The sequence below is a fragment of the Lampetra fluviatilis genome, chromosome 9 (genome assembly GCF_964198595.1).
Source record: "Lampetra fluviatilis chromosome 9, kcLamFluv1.1, whole genome shotgun sequence".
Classification (NCBI taxonomy): domain Eukaryota; kingdom Metazoa; phylum Chordata; class Hyperoartia; order Petromyzontiformes; family Petromyzontidae; genus Lampetra; species Lampetra fluviatilis.
In genome coordinates, this window is record NC_136283.1 from 6180672 (window position 1) to 6196102 (window position 15431).

General features: G+C 41.5%; 1 protein-coding gene across 5 annotated transcripts in view; it reads left to right on the top strand.

Moving 5' to 3' along the window:
* LOC144934163 (phosphoinositide 3-kinase adapter protein 1-like) overlaps window positions 1-15431 on the top strand; it is a 168655-nt gene continuing 153224 nt past the window's right edge. For all 5 annotated transcript variants that reach the window (XM_078859678.1, XM_078859679.1, XM_078859680.1 and 2 more), the window contains exons 1-2: window positions 1-676; window positions 4473-4704. In XM_078859678.1, the coding sequence (XP_078715804.1) occupies window positions 670-676; window positions 4473-4704 (239 nt within the window). In that variant the 5' untranslated portion in view covers window positions 1-669. The remainder of the gene's footprint in view (window positions 677-4472; window positions 4705-15431) is intronic.

Sequence of the window (15431 nt, forward strand, 5' to 3'; positions counted from 1 at the left end):
GGAGGAGGAGCTTGTCCGCGGTGTCAAGGAGCGAGCGCGCTCGCCGTGTCCCCCACGTGCCAGCAGGGGCCAGCGCGGTGTGGACACGCTGGGTGCACGCACGTGTTGTGTAACGAAGCAGTACACGGGGGACTGGGCCCCCCACCCACCCCGCCCCCCCCGTTTAAGAGTACACGCTTGCACAGATTTAGTACACGTGGTTTGCCAGTGGTCACTTTGACTTTTTGGTTTTTTTTGCTGAAAGAAAATTATGAACGTGGTTATATTTTAACGTGAAATGCAGTGTTATATTGGGGTTTTATTATAGAGTTGGAATTTTTTTTTCGTTTTAGTTACAATTTTGATCGTGAGGTTTTTTTTCCGCAAACAGTAGCAGTGATTTTTTTTTTGCACATTTTTGTTGGCCTATACTTTACATTTAAATGTGACCAAAACCAGGAAGTTGGCATTCCACCAATGCACTTGGCTAAAAACTTGCCAACCAACTCGTCGTGAGCGGGGAATTTCCCGACGTTTGCGCTTAATGACACAATTAAGCTCATGGTTACAGAGTACACATATCCAAGCGCCGTGGTGTTTGTTTTAATACTTCAAGAGATTAAGGGGGAGATTGAGAAATAACTACGGCAAGAACCAACAAGAACCAGGAGCAACCAGACGAATGCGAGAATGGAAGGTACCGGTTGCAGTCTTATCGAGTGTGCGACTTTCTAAATGGAATGTTTAAATTATTGAAAGTATAGGGTAGGGGGGGGCTTTGACTTTAATTAAGAGTATGGTTCGGTATTGACATTTTGTGTAAAGGGTTCGCATGAATCACCGGGGTCTTGTAGGTTAAAATAAAAGTATTGAAACGGAAACGTCACGTAAAGATGCTTCAGTCTACAGTAATAGCCAAGGCACGACTGCATTTCAAGCGAACTCGATAATAACTTATCTTTAAAGTGAGATACTCTGTGACGTGTGTTGCCAATACTCGCACGTAATTGTATGAAACGTAAAAAAAATGTGTTTTTCCCCTCTTAAGAGTTTGTAATGTTACGTCTATGCGGATCGATACGTACAGCAGCAGACAACATTGTCCATCAATATCAGACGCAACCTTGTATCATCACGGTAGAATCTACAGATGTACGAAGTATAATGGAACATTTGTCAATGTGGTGATGCAAAGCGTGCTGCCCTTTTTAATGAAACCATAAGTGATAGGTGTCAACTAAGTTTGCTTGGTGTTTTAGCATTACAAAAAACACGATCGTTAACCATGGGGTTTTCCCCCTTTACGCTGCGATACAATGTACATCACTCACATCATTTGTATTGATCTGTTTTGGAGGTTGAGTTGCCATATTTTTCACCTTTGGGGTGGTAGGTCGTAAGGGTTTTTTTGAAGGCTCAAATCTCGCCCACTCATAACGCAACACCAATTACTGGTGGCAATTACAGCACAGTCAGAAATGCCACTTACTATACTTAAAAAAACAAAGTTTACTGGCTCCACGCTCTTTTGAGCATTGATTTGTGCTGTTGCACCGAGGGAAAATTCCAATGTCCACATGGCCATTGTCAATCCATTACACTGTGTAACAAAAACATATTTTTTTTCGTTCCTGGGTAGTAAGTGTTATTTTCTAATTACTTATGCCTCATAAGTACAGAAAATGGCTATTATTCCCCACAAACTTTACATGTGACCAGAACAGTGATATTTTTTTAAATTTACCTATTTTCAATGATAAAACTTGAATTTGTGTCATTGTCATAAAAAAAAATTATCCAGCAGTGGAATTGCTGAACCAGCTGATCCAGCAGGACGACCGCTTGTGTTGCGATCGAAACGTCGTGATATATTATTTTTCGTTTTATTTTTCTACCGATGTGACTTTACCGAAAGAACCAAAGAGTATGGATTCCTGCAGTTACGATAGCTTCCAATCAAGATTGATGAGGAGTACTTATGGTTTGGCAACTTTTATATGGAGAGTTGAGTATCATCAATTTTTTAAGCGGTGGTTCATTTTGAAGGTGGCTATTATGTTGTGTTAAAGGTGGATGTTATTTTTCCAATTGGTTATATGTTTAAAAGAGCAGTGGGCTCAGAATGGAGGCTTGTGGGACACCATAGTACAGGAGTTTCTGAGATGACAATCCAGATATGGAAACATAGACGAAGCGATTTGAGAGGCAGGAGTAGAACCAGGAGAGAAGTGTTCTGCAGATCGCTACAATGTTTTGGAGGCACTCCAGTGGGATGGAATGGTCACTGGTGCTGGAATCAGCAGTGAAGTCTAGGAAAATCAGAAGTGAAAAGTTTCCACAATGAAGAGGATAGATTAACAGTGAAATTGAGTAATGTAAGATTAATGATCATTATAATCAGCCATGGTCAATCCACTGCTTGACGGAACTGTCACCATGTTTCACAATCTTGTAATATAATAGTCCACCTAGTACCTGCACACGTGCTGAATTTATCGCTCCATATCCACAGCGGACTGCCACTACATCATTATTCTTGACCATCGGTCATTATACCTTCTAGCGTTGTGTCCTGCCAAAGTCCACTTATTTTTATTAACAGTTTGCATGATGCTGATAACCTGCATATGTTTTGTCATACAGTACAAGTTACTCTTTCTTGCTTGTCAATTGCATTCCAAGAATGCATGTCTCCACGCTTCTTTGGGCAATTTGCATTTAGAATTCCATTTTTTGTCAATAATGACCATGTTTCTAAACAGAATCTCAAGAGATATGTTGTACTGCTGTAATGTTGCTTCCTTTGGTAGAGTTTCAACTCACTGTGCTGATCTGCATGTGTCCATCCATTGCCCATATTGTTGTTAGGCAACCAACATGATGGGATGTTTTATTGTCAGTAGAATACTCAGTGATTTTTTTTTATTCCAGCAGATTCATAATAAAACAAAGCTTTTACAGGACATTCCGTTTTTTTTAAGTGACACACTGCTGGCACATTTGTGGGATACGGCACGCCTCTAAGAATGTGCAACTGTTTCAAATGTAATTTAATTGAATATAACGGGAATCAAAAAATGTAACGTGACGCACAAAATGTTGGCAAATATGAAACTGTCCTTTTTTACCATAATGCTGTCCTTGACTAAATTTGAAGTGAAATGCAGATTTGTGTTTATCTCAGGAATCTAAACATTTTTTGAAAACATTGTAAGGTATATTTGTGATATGGATCACAGCATTAAATTATTGGAGCGTTTAACACATGGTGTTTGTGTACTGATAATAAAATATTAGCAAGAGGAACCCTTCATTTGGTGGCAACTTTATTTCTGCAGATAGAGGAAATACTGCACTGTATTTTAAGAAGGAAGCATTTTTGTCTCCAACTTCCCATGGGGTATATATATACTTTTTTGTACAACCTCTAGACTTCCATTTTACTATCCATATGTCATTGATGTATGATGCTCTTCTTCTCAGGTATGATTCATATAGGTAATTGAAGAAGTGATACGTTGATGTACACCAACATATGTCTGCTGTGGAAATCTCCAGAATGAAAATTGACAGCCCATGGCAGATCACTCGATCTCAAAAACAGTAGTGTGAAGATGGCCTGTCACTTAGGGGGTGCAACAGCCATTAATGAATCAATCAAATCCTTTAGAACACAACCAGCCCTAACTGTCCACTTACCCCTACCAGCATATACTTTGAATAATTCGTGAAAAACGTACATCTTAATTCCACGTATTGAACACGTAAGACATTTGTCTAACACTATAATGTAATGACGGTTTACTAAATATTATGCAATTTAGCGTAGCACTGCATGAGCCTACCCCACGTCACGCCGTGATTGTCTCGCATAGCCCCTGGGGTATGCACGGCGTGTGCCACGTGTGTGAGGGGCACCCGCGAGGTGTCCTTGGGGACGTGTCGCTATCGTCATGGGGGGTAAACGACACGTAAAAAGTAAGCACGTTCTTTTAGTAAATTGTGAAAAATCAAACTGTGCAGTAATCGTAAACACACATTGCCTATAATATATCGTTTTATCCCGATTCGTAATGGGGGGCAGGGGGTACGAAGCAAAGAGTTGAACCACTGTTCTAAAGGACTGGTGGCGTGGCACAGATTCGTGTAATGAACCAGGTACCTGAGTTCAATTCCTGGCCATGGCTAACATCCAATCCCAGACATAGAGCTGGTTCTGACCCTGCTCTTTACCAACTCAAAATGACCTGTGTGGTGAAGTATGGTCGAACAGCCCCTGTAAACGACATTTGCAAAACACACATTGTTACATCACCTGGTTATGCATTACTGTCGAGCAAAAAAAAGAGATGTAACGAGTACATATTCAGTGCAGATATCAGTCCACCGAGCAGCTCCAAGGAAACACTATTTTTGCTTCAAGCATTCACCATAAAATCCTGCTTATCTGAGTTACAGGAAGTTGTCTCTCTTTTCTGTCTCCGTGCTGACAGGGATAGGCAGCTCTTCCGTGGTCATCCTGTTTGACGAGAATGGATACCAGTGGGGCGACTACATGGTCCAGTTATTAAAAGCGAAAGAAACATGCCTTCGCTGCCGCAAAATATCGCTCGATGGCACGCCGCTGTCACGCGGCGACTCATCCGCCATCGGAACCGCTTCCTGCCGTCTGCTAATACTCACGGACGGCCTGATGGAGGGCCTCACAGACTGGCCCATGAGCAGGTACGGCATTACCGTTTGCGGCATCTCTCCCTTTGCCTCTTCCCTGACGGCCGCTGATTGATGTTCTCCTTATTTTGGTGCCATCAACTTCTGGTCACGTACAATTGTTCTCCATTTTGTCCCCGGTGGTGGTAATTGCCTAAGTTGCCAGTTGCTTCATGCAGACCTGGTTCGCGCTCCCCTCGGATGGGGTGGACCAGTAGAGCGGCAGAGTGGGCCAACAGAGCAGTGATATACCGCTAAGGAGAGGCTGGGCCAAATGGACATTTGGTTTGGCAGTGCCCACCCAAGCACCCCCTAGCCCCAGCCCTGGCTATAAATGTAACCAACAGTTTCAGCTGAAACTAGGGTTGTCACCCGTGTATGGCTAACCATCGAACAAAGAAGGTCACTGCATCACGCGCTTTCAGATGCACTTCTGCGGCCCTTTGGAATGCTCTTCATTCCGATATTAGGAATCTGCTGGAGCTATACACTTTTCAATCTAGATCGAAAACTCATTTCTTGAGAGCTGCATTTTGTGTTAAGTTTGTTGCCCTACCCCCGCACCTCCGATTAGCATGGTTGGCTACGTACGGTGCAAAAGAAGTTCAACATAAATAGAGTACTGTAGTATAGACAGTTAATATATCAGATGGTTCTCCTCAGCATTGTTTTGACTTGTCTCTTTAAATATCTTGCGAGACATTGACGCCATTGTCCCAAACGTGTATTTATGACTTTGAAGTACAATTCATTCGTTCATGTTTTATTAAATTTAAAAGCCTAGGTGCAACCCACAGGTGGTTTAACTGATGTGTGGAATATGGAGGCAAAATGTAATGTGCACCATAGCTGGGCTCCCTAGCAGAGATATGTTGAATCTAAGCACCACCTGGTTGGGGATGCTACCTTGAAGTCAATGACTCAGGTTTCCACTTATACTGTACCAATAATCTCCAATGTGTGTAACAAAATACATAAGCCTGACAATGCGGCTCCTTCGCATATCTGTCTCTCCACATGAGTGCATAATTTCAACAGTGGTTCAACACAATCAAACACTGGGCTGGCTTTGACATAGTGTCTCATCAACAGACTCTAGCTTGCTTGAACCAATGTAGCTGAGATTATTGAAATGATGCACTCCCAGAAGGTTATGTGGCTGATGGGTTTGTGTAAAAAGTATTGGATTTTCACGTGGAGGGCCAGATATATGCGAATAAGGCATATTGTCTGCTTATTTATTCTTACATATATTCCCCACAACGATGCATAAGGTTATTCTGCGTTACATATACGAATGTGTGCAGTCTGAGACTGATAAACTCAAGGTAAAGCTTGAAGCAATTGGTTCATCTGAAGATCTAATTGCTTTACCTTACCCTTGATTGACCGCTTGAGAATATCCCTTCTTCCTCATAGCTACTATTCTAGTCCTCTTTCGATCAGAGCTGTTTGCCAGTTTTAACTTCATCACTCTCACTTGAAAATGCTCTTTTGTTAGAATTGACCAGCACGATACCCTTCATGAAGGAGTCATGTTCGCGTGAGAGGCAGTTTAAATCGGCTTTCAAATGTAACTGGGACAAGAGCACTTCAGATTAAAATTTTCAGGAAATATATCAATGACTGGACTAAATGGAAATTCGTTTTTTTTACAATAAAATGGAATCCTTTCACTTTTGAGTTATTTACTACTAAGAATGTGTTTTTCTCTGCCACAATGGAAGCTCAGATTTGAAATTGAAATACTGTCATCGTTTTTAAATAATCCACTCATGGTTACAGCACACAACTGTTCAGTATTGCCATACATGCCTGGTGTGCATATGAAATACAAAGGCAAATATCTCCCATATAGCCTTAACAGACTGTAAGAGCAAGTGCTGTTTGCGAGCAGCTATAAAGGCCGGCGCTGCGGCATACGAGGAGCTGGGTGGTCAGCACCAGCCTTTGTCTCCCAAGTTGCGATGTTTACACACTACGCCAGGTACTCATTTGAGGCTGAGTCAACCCAATTTAGGGGAGGCCCAGGAGCGGTTCAAATAATCGCCAATGGTGTTGACTGTGGGCAGGAATCGAACCCAGGTTAGCGGGTTCGTAGCGCAGCACGCTAACTGCTGCACTACCACGCATGAAATAACACACATACACAGACTGTGCAGTCGCAAGGCTCCCACCAGACTGATTTATACACACATTTAATATGAAAATAGAATAAAATCTAATTTTCAATAATTGGCTTACCTTATATGCAATAACATTATACGTTTGCATGTGAAGGTCTGATTATGGAATTACGTTCGGTACATGAACTAGGTGGTGGAAGTGTTATGATGAAGGTATTTTATCGTACTTTGTTGTGCTACTGATAGCATACACAAGATGTATTAGTCACCAAATGCTGTTAATTTTCTCCCTAATGCAGCCACATCGGGCGTTTTCCTCTGTTTTCATTTAAATAAGAGGAATGATTTAAATATCGGTCAAGTCGCCTTTATGTTCATTTACAGTGTCACATTGTGAAATAAACTTCTTGTGCCATCTGTTTTTACGCTTACACGATACACAGACACCACAACTACACATCTGTTTAGCACTGTTGGCTACATACGGTGCGAGAGAAGTTCAACATACATACAAACATAGCATTGTTGCACTCATCACTGACATTTACAAAATAAAGATCTGAAATTAAAAGTTTACATTTCGAAATGTTCACGACAGAAGATAAATGGTGGACAGGGAAGAAGCCAACACGATTGCAGGCATGACGCGTTGGAACTTCCCTGATCTCGGAAATCACGGCGGTAATAAAACGTAGTTCCTGGAAATGTCACTCCAACGCGAACCCGGACCTTTAGTGTTTGACCCTCGGCAATAATGGTTGCATAATTGTTAGCTCTTTTCCTATATATTTACAGTTTGAAACGTGATAGTTGGGTTTTTTTTTATTACGTGATAGTTGTTGTTTTGCTTTTCTATGATCTCCAGAGGCTAGTTAGTGTGCAGGTGCAGTGCTCGGTCCATTAGTCACTTGGCCTCTGTCCAACGTGATAATTAATGCTAATTAGGCTTCCACACTCTAGTCCAGCATGATATCATGGCTTATACACATATGACGACGATGATGACATAGCTGATGAAGGTGATAAATGAAGACGACGATACTGTAAACAACGTGTCCTTGATATTGATTTTGCTTCTCCCAACGATAAAAAATATGTAGATGATGCAAAAGAGGTAGTGTTCCTGGAACAGGCACGCCGAGTCCTAAGACAAATTTGTGAAGTGTGTTTTTTGCACGTGGGAGGAAGCACGGAACACCCCTAATACAAAACAGGCATAAAATGGAGCAACACTCGGAAGCACAGATACATTCAAGCATCCATTTGTATGCAGAATTACCTCCCCCCGGGCTATCCAGCAACCCAGGGGGTTGAGATGTTTTATACATCTCCAGAATATCCACCAACCCATTCCTCAAAAATATGAGGGGATTGTAAGGAGCACTGCACCAGCGACTCAATGAGGACTGAGTCGGCCTAGGAGATGTTCAGAGCAGATTCTGAATGCGCTCAAAATGGCCGGCAGTGAAACCCAAGTCGTGGGATTCGTAGTGCGGTGTACGAACCACTAGATCTCACACGTTACACACACAAACACCTCTACACCCATGCACAGGTGCACATATACATGCACACACGCACGAGTATAATCTTAGACAGGTTCAGACATGCAATGCACGCACACGCAAACAGTTCCCCGTGTAACCTCACAGACATAAGCCACAGGTGGTGGACTTGGATGGTGGGACGAGGAGGGGAGAACTATGCTTCGAAGCTGGCACTCTTGAGTTTGATTCCCAGATGCAGTTTACATAAGTCGTGAGTGATAACTGAACTTGTCCTTTGACACCCCCTCCCCTTTTACGAACCCACATTGGTCAGCATGGCGAAGTATGGTCAAGCAACATACACACAATTTATATTGTGTAGGGAGGCTTTCTTCCAGCAGTTGATTTGGAACAAAGCTGTACATTTGTCCTCGAGTTGTTTTTGCTTTGACCAAAGGGGTAAACAGCCGTTGGCTGTCAGTATGTTGACTATCGATGTAGGCATTTCTGTTATCCAGGCGTGCCGTCCTTGTAGGCTCTATTACTGTCCGTTTTCATCATTGAAAATGTAATTTACACCACTTTATCAAGACAATGCCTTTGATCTCTGTATATGTGGCGAATGGTGGCGCAGTGGCTCTTACACTGTGGTACGAACCTGGTCACCTCCAAGTTTGTTTGATTCCTGGCCCTGACAAAAATCAGTAGTTGCCTGCACAGTACTGAGCATCTTCCTACGGATACTCCATCTGAACTTCCGAAATGGTTCGTGGTGCGGTGTGCGCTTGGGAGGATAAGGATGGGTGGATCAGGATGGGAGCACGATTGGCTTTCCTGGCGCGTTAGTGAGGCGAACATGCAGACATCAATACGGCCCCCGATACTGATTAGCTGTGTGAATCGGGCCAAAAACTACTTAATGAATGATGTGGGAACACGCATGTGGAAATTCCGACGGAATGTCGAAATTTCCACCTTATGTTATGAATTCTGAAGGGAAAAAACGTTAAAGTAAAAATGCACCGTGAATCAGGCCTTGTGTGTCCATCCATCTGCATTAAAAGCAGTTGCTTTCATGATACCCTCAAAACACATCATTTGACTGCGGTTATTACAAACTAATTGTGTTTACAATGAGGTCTGAATTGAATTTGATGTTGTATCACATTTCAATTAAAACGCTTCTGGAAATAAAATGTATTTTTATTCACTGATGTGTATTGGAATACAGTACAGTCATTTGTTGATGTACTGGCTTATCAGTAATTCCACTTGTTGCCAGATTGCTTCTATTTTCAACAACGTATATCACTGATCTGTGCTTGAGCACACTTTTATAATCCATCCTCTGCAATGACAGTGACCATTAGCCAACCACAGTGCAGTGTTAAGATTACATTTTTCATAGGATGACAGACTCCCATCATGTTGTGATACTAACTAACAAAGTGCTGATTGTAGTAACAAAGGATTACAGAAACCAAGAGAGATGAAATGGTGCTTTGTCAGACAGAGGCTCTTTTCTGCATTGATTTTCATTTACAATTGAAATACTTTGATATGGGAAATAATGATACAATGAGATGTTCCTGCCCAAACGATTAATATAATAAATGTGAAATTTTGAACAATGCAACATTCAAAGTGTACTTTCAGTTACCTGTTGTGAAGTTACTACGTTATATTAAACACCCTCACCATAATAGAGGTTTTTGGGTTAGATCGCGTAAGTATAAATGTGTCGTTAAACCCGCCACCACCCGACACAGCCAATTAGTAAGGTTTGTCACGTAAACAAAACGTGCCAATTCGTTACCTACGGCACTACACTAGTACAGCACACCGGTGTGTTGGAGAGTAAACCCACAACATTTGCAATTTGAGTAAGGTGACGTTTCGCCAGTAATTAGAACCAGCATCATCAGGTGACAGCCAGAGTTGTGTTGGTGGCAGGTTTAACGGTGGTGGCGGGTTTGACACATTTATCTATTTACGGGATCTAACCCAAAAAAACGTCTTATGGATAATATTGGTCGCGAAAGCGTGTGTGATGATTGCTTGTGTTGCAGTCGAAACGTCGTGATAATTTTTTATTGTTTTATATTAATATTATTTTATTATTTCCCTTCTACGTGACTTTACCGAAAGAACCAAGAATATGAATCCCTGCAGTCACGAAAGCTTTAAATCATGATTAAAACACCCTTGTTTTTTTATTTTGCTGTTCAAATTAGAAGAGTGTTATTTACAACCAAAACAGGAGGATTGCTCAACTCTGGCTGTAGCCTGACGATGCTGCTTGTAATTATTGGCGAAACGTCGTACTCAAATTGTAAATGTTGATTTTGTGTATCCTTGTTAAGCCTAACCAGACGTGAGGATAACTCTTTGTGGTTTTGGGATTATCCGGTCAGTAGGAATGAGGTTATAGTCGCATGGTTCAGTTGTTGGTCACTTAAAACTTTTGACTTTCCTCTAAAATCATGGTACGGAATGTATTAAAAATACATTAATAAAACGTTAAGGGATCGTGTTGGTGCACAAATGAAAACATTCGGTAACATTCGATGGGCTCACATTTTGGGCAATGGTCATTCTTTACAGGGCCATTGCGATTGTTTTATTCAAATAGTTTTTTTGGTAAGATGCACGTCACACATTTAATCACATTTTCATGGTGACTGATATTTGTGTACTTCATTGTGGCTTTTCGATATGATCGCCAATGCCATTTAAAGCCTGGTACCCGTTTAAGCACGATTGGTTGGGTTCATATCTTGAAAGTGGCACCATTGTGGGTGTTCTAATCTATCTGAGCCATGTGTTTGTAAAAAAAAGCCATAGCGTTCAGTAGGTTTTTTTTGCGTGTCACCGTTCACATAAGGTAACACTGTTAAAGTGAGATACAACATTAAAGATTGTATCTGTAAGTGTAAATAATTTCAGATGCTCCTCCAATTTTGATTATTGTAAAATTAGTCGATGGTGGCCTCTCTAGTTCTGTACAGTATTTTTCATTTGTTGCAATAACGTGCCTTCCTTTAACCTATTCTACGATTCACTTTAATCATTTACAGCAAAAAAAAAACAGGAGCAGATTGTTTTCCTTAAGCGTGATAATCTAAACCGGTTAACTCGTGTTGCTGGTGGTGCGGAGGGGAGCAGCTGCTAATCTCCCAGTCGCAGTTGTTTTTTTTATGAAGGGTTGAGAGGGTTCTGCAGTGCACTTCAAAAAAAAGAATCGAGTAGCATTAGTTAATTATTTCCATTTTTATTTTATTTTAAATATAGTCCGGTATATACAGTACATTACTCATCTCATTTTTCCACCAGTGTAGAAGGACCTTCAGTATCTCAACGGACTGTAATGTTACCGTAATTACATTTGTCAAATGAAATCACAAATCAGTTGCTGTACTTTTCAACCTTTTGGTATTCGGTGTACGTGGCCTGCCACGACCATCGGATCATTTATTGGCATTCATTAACCGGCCATTGTGGATGGAGGCGGCCACATATTGAAACCATAACTGGTTTTGTGTTGCTGCATTCCCCTTAGATTTTTGGTCATCTTCCAGACGTTGTTCACTCTCTTGGCTTGGTATTCGATTGCAAGTCGTAGATTCAGGGATTATCACCCCCTTCTTCTGACAGCAGTGCCTTTTCAGCCACCTGTTTGCCTTTCACGATACAGCCGTAGTTCGTGCGCCGTCTTGGATTACAGTTTTTCTCGTCCAATTCTTTTCTTGTCCCCTTTGAATTTCAGTGCTTAACATGTACACATTTGCATGCTTCACTTACCATATGGCAACAAAGTTCCTCATTTATATTTCCTGCCATTAAGTTGATACGGCCTTTGGAGAGGCATGCGTATGTTGAAGCGCTTATGTTGTGCATTGAGGGGTACTTTTATTGATACAATTTTTACTCTTTCAAATTTTAACTATCATTAATAATTGCACAATGTTTAAATGTGCTTCTGCCTTCGTGTTTTATGAATTCGTTCAGGAAACACAGTGCTTTCCTAACTCTATGGCCAAGATAAAAACAAATATATTGCTTTTAGAAGGACCACGGTGTATCCAGAAGAGCATGTATCGTTGGAGCTTAGCAGAATTGTACTGTGCTAAGGAAAATAACGACAATGCTGTAAATTAAATCGATTTATAGCCAAACGGTCGTGTACCTAGCACGGCCATTTCAGGCGGACCAGAATAAAAATGACATTTATATAAGAGGTGGTTTAGAGCACGTCCGAGTGCTTTTATATAGAGTTGAACTTGATAATTAATGAAAAGTAACTTACAAATGTGCCCTGAGAATAACGTTTGAAATCTGCGTACGACATGCGTGCTTGAATTTACACTGACACAGAAAGAGGAACACACGGTTTAGGGAACATACACAGGTTAAATATATAGTTTAAATTGTTGAGAAAAATAAGTGGGCTCGGCAGGACACATCAACTAGAAAGGTTAATGGACGACAGTAATTAGCCAAGGAACGGAACGTGTCTGAGAGCACAATGAGGAAGTGGAGTGATGAAAACGGCTTGTGTTGCAAGTGGTAGGTGTATTGATACATTTCAGAACTGCGAGACATTGGCAATGGTTTTGGGGAAGGCCTTTATCCACCAGTGGATTCATCACCGATGCTCATAATGGTAGCGCCGCATTCGTCGCTGAGGCAGTTTGTTGTGGGTTCACCGGTTTAACTTCCACGGCTGCCTTGTCACCACGGTAAAGTTTTGAACAAGTTGGGCTGCGAAACCAGAAGTTAAAGACTTGGTGACATCCGTTGAAGGTGTGGGACTGCTGTATGGAAATGCAACACCCTGAATATCAAACGTGAAAATTAGCAGAAATTAATGGTCTTATACACTGTAATAGCAGCTCCTTGTGTGCATTGACCAGAATATTGACTGTGTTTTATTGGACATTCACATGATTATAAAGAAATAAAGTCGCTTGAAGTACTGCAATAGCAACTTATGCAGGAGTTGCACTCTGTTTCCATATCTTTTTAATGCATACATTTGTAAATAATCCGTTATTTTCTTGGCGTTTAATTTGTCGTTGTGTCTAGGCAGCACAACATATCGCACGAGTGCTGACTTCAGCTTTACATCACCATCACAGAAAACACAAGAATGCAAACAACACGTACAGTGCAGGGGATGTTCATGTCAGACGCCATGGTTATATTCGGTCATGTTCACCTCAAGTCAGATTGTTTTTGTTTGCCCCTTTTATTCACTGTTGTTGTTTGGTTGTGTACACCGCTGCACTGGAGATGTCTGAGAAAAAAATGGCAAAACTTGAAAACAAACGAAAAGCAGTAAATATAATATTTTTTTGTGTATACTTTTTTCATTTGCTGTGCCTTTTTATTTATCTGTGGGCACCCCTCTCGGATTTCATGAAAGGTGACTCAATTGCCCTATTATATATGCCTTCATTATTTCTTTCTGAAATTGAGTTTATAATTTACACTTAGGCAACAAGATATTATTTCAGAGCATATACACTTCATGACTACAGAAGCTGTGAATATTTTCATAGCTTAGAAAGGCGCATTTTGATTTGTTGATCAATGTCTGGATGCAACAAAAAAATCACCAAGTTGTTATTCAAGATACTTTATTTATTTCACCTTTATTTTACAGGTAAAACAACCCTTGAGGTGAAAAACCTCTTCCAGAAGGAATTGGGTTGAAAAAAATATTGCACGGTAGAAATGTTAACACAGCTGATCTTGTTTCTTCAACAGCTGTTTTATGTTGTGAAGCGTTCAAGGGAGGAGTGGATGTTGCAGTGTGCCTGATCACCTATCACTCACTTTGATCAAAACATGACCTTGATGTAGCAAATGTTAAAACACTCCAAACGCTACCAGCCTCTGTATAAATGACAACAATCAGGACTCAAAAAGAGGAGTTGGCCCTTTGTCATGGACCTTCTGCAAAATAGATAGAGAACATAAATCCAAAACCCAGCACTCAGTTCATCTATCTTAGAACAGGAAAACAGACAGTGACCATTGTTCGGAATAGAAACATAGAGAGATGGCAGCAACGTCAACTGAGTGTCGGGAGAAATGACCGGACTTGTGCCTTAAATCAAATTGAAGAAGCTGAAATAAGAGCGTTTTTTTAAAGAGAAAGTGTCAAATAAATTAGCAAAAATCCAAGACGGATACACACGCTGATTTAAATTAAAACATATTTCTAAATTGACAAACTGCAGAACTGCATTGTGGAAGGTAAACGTGCGTTTTTTTGTGTCACTGTTGCCATGAGTTCAGGCCCAAAGGCCCAACATGCCGAGAGGTCAGCCAGAAACATCACTTGTTGAAGGTGCATGAGATAATAATGAATGATTTTCTCCAATTGTGCACGGTTATAAGAGCCTGGGGAAAAGGGGCAATGGGAGGAAATTCCATACTCGGTCAGTGTGAGGAAAGAACGATCAAGAGGAGTCATTTTGACCTCTATAATGGTGATCGAACACAGAGTTATTGAGATGATAAAGTCAGTCTGATATGTATGTCGAACTTATACTGGTAGGAACCTCCTGGTTACACCAGCCCACAGGGGATTATTGTGTCCGTCAGTCGTGTAGGGAGGGGCTGGGTAGGGTGGGGAGGGGCTGGGTGGGGAAGGTGGGGCTGGGTGGGGAGGGGCTGGGTGGGGAGGGTGGGGGTGGGAGGGGTGGGGCTGGGTGGGGAGGGGAGGGGCTGGTCACCCCGTGGTGCCCTTATAAAACTCAACGTTTAACCTACTCACGCCGGCTTGTGCCCGCCCTCGCAGTCGGCCATATTTGTGGAATACACCACGCCGCCGTTGACCCTGGCCATTGACCGAGCAACCCAACGTTCCTACCAGCTCCCTCCGCAGGAATGTGTTTTTGCAGCATACGTAGCCAACCATGCTAATCGATGGTGCGGAGGAAGGACAACAAATTAAACACAAAAAAGCAGTTCTAAAGAAATGCATTTTCAATCTAACTTTAAAAGGACATAGCTCCGGTGGTTTTCTAATCTCAGTAGGAAGAGCATTCCAGACGGCTGCAGAAGGGCATCTGATAGCAAGCGATGCCAGTGATGGTTTATGCTCTTTGACGAGATACCT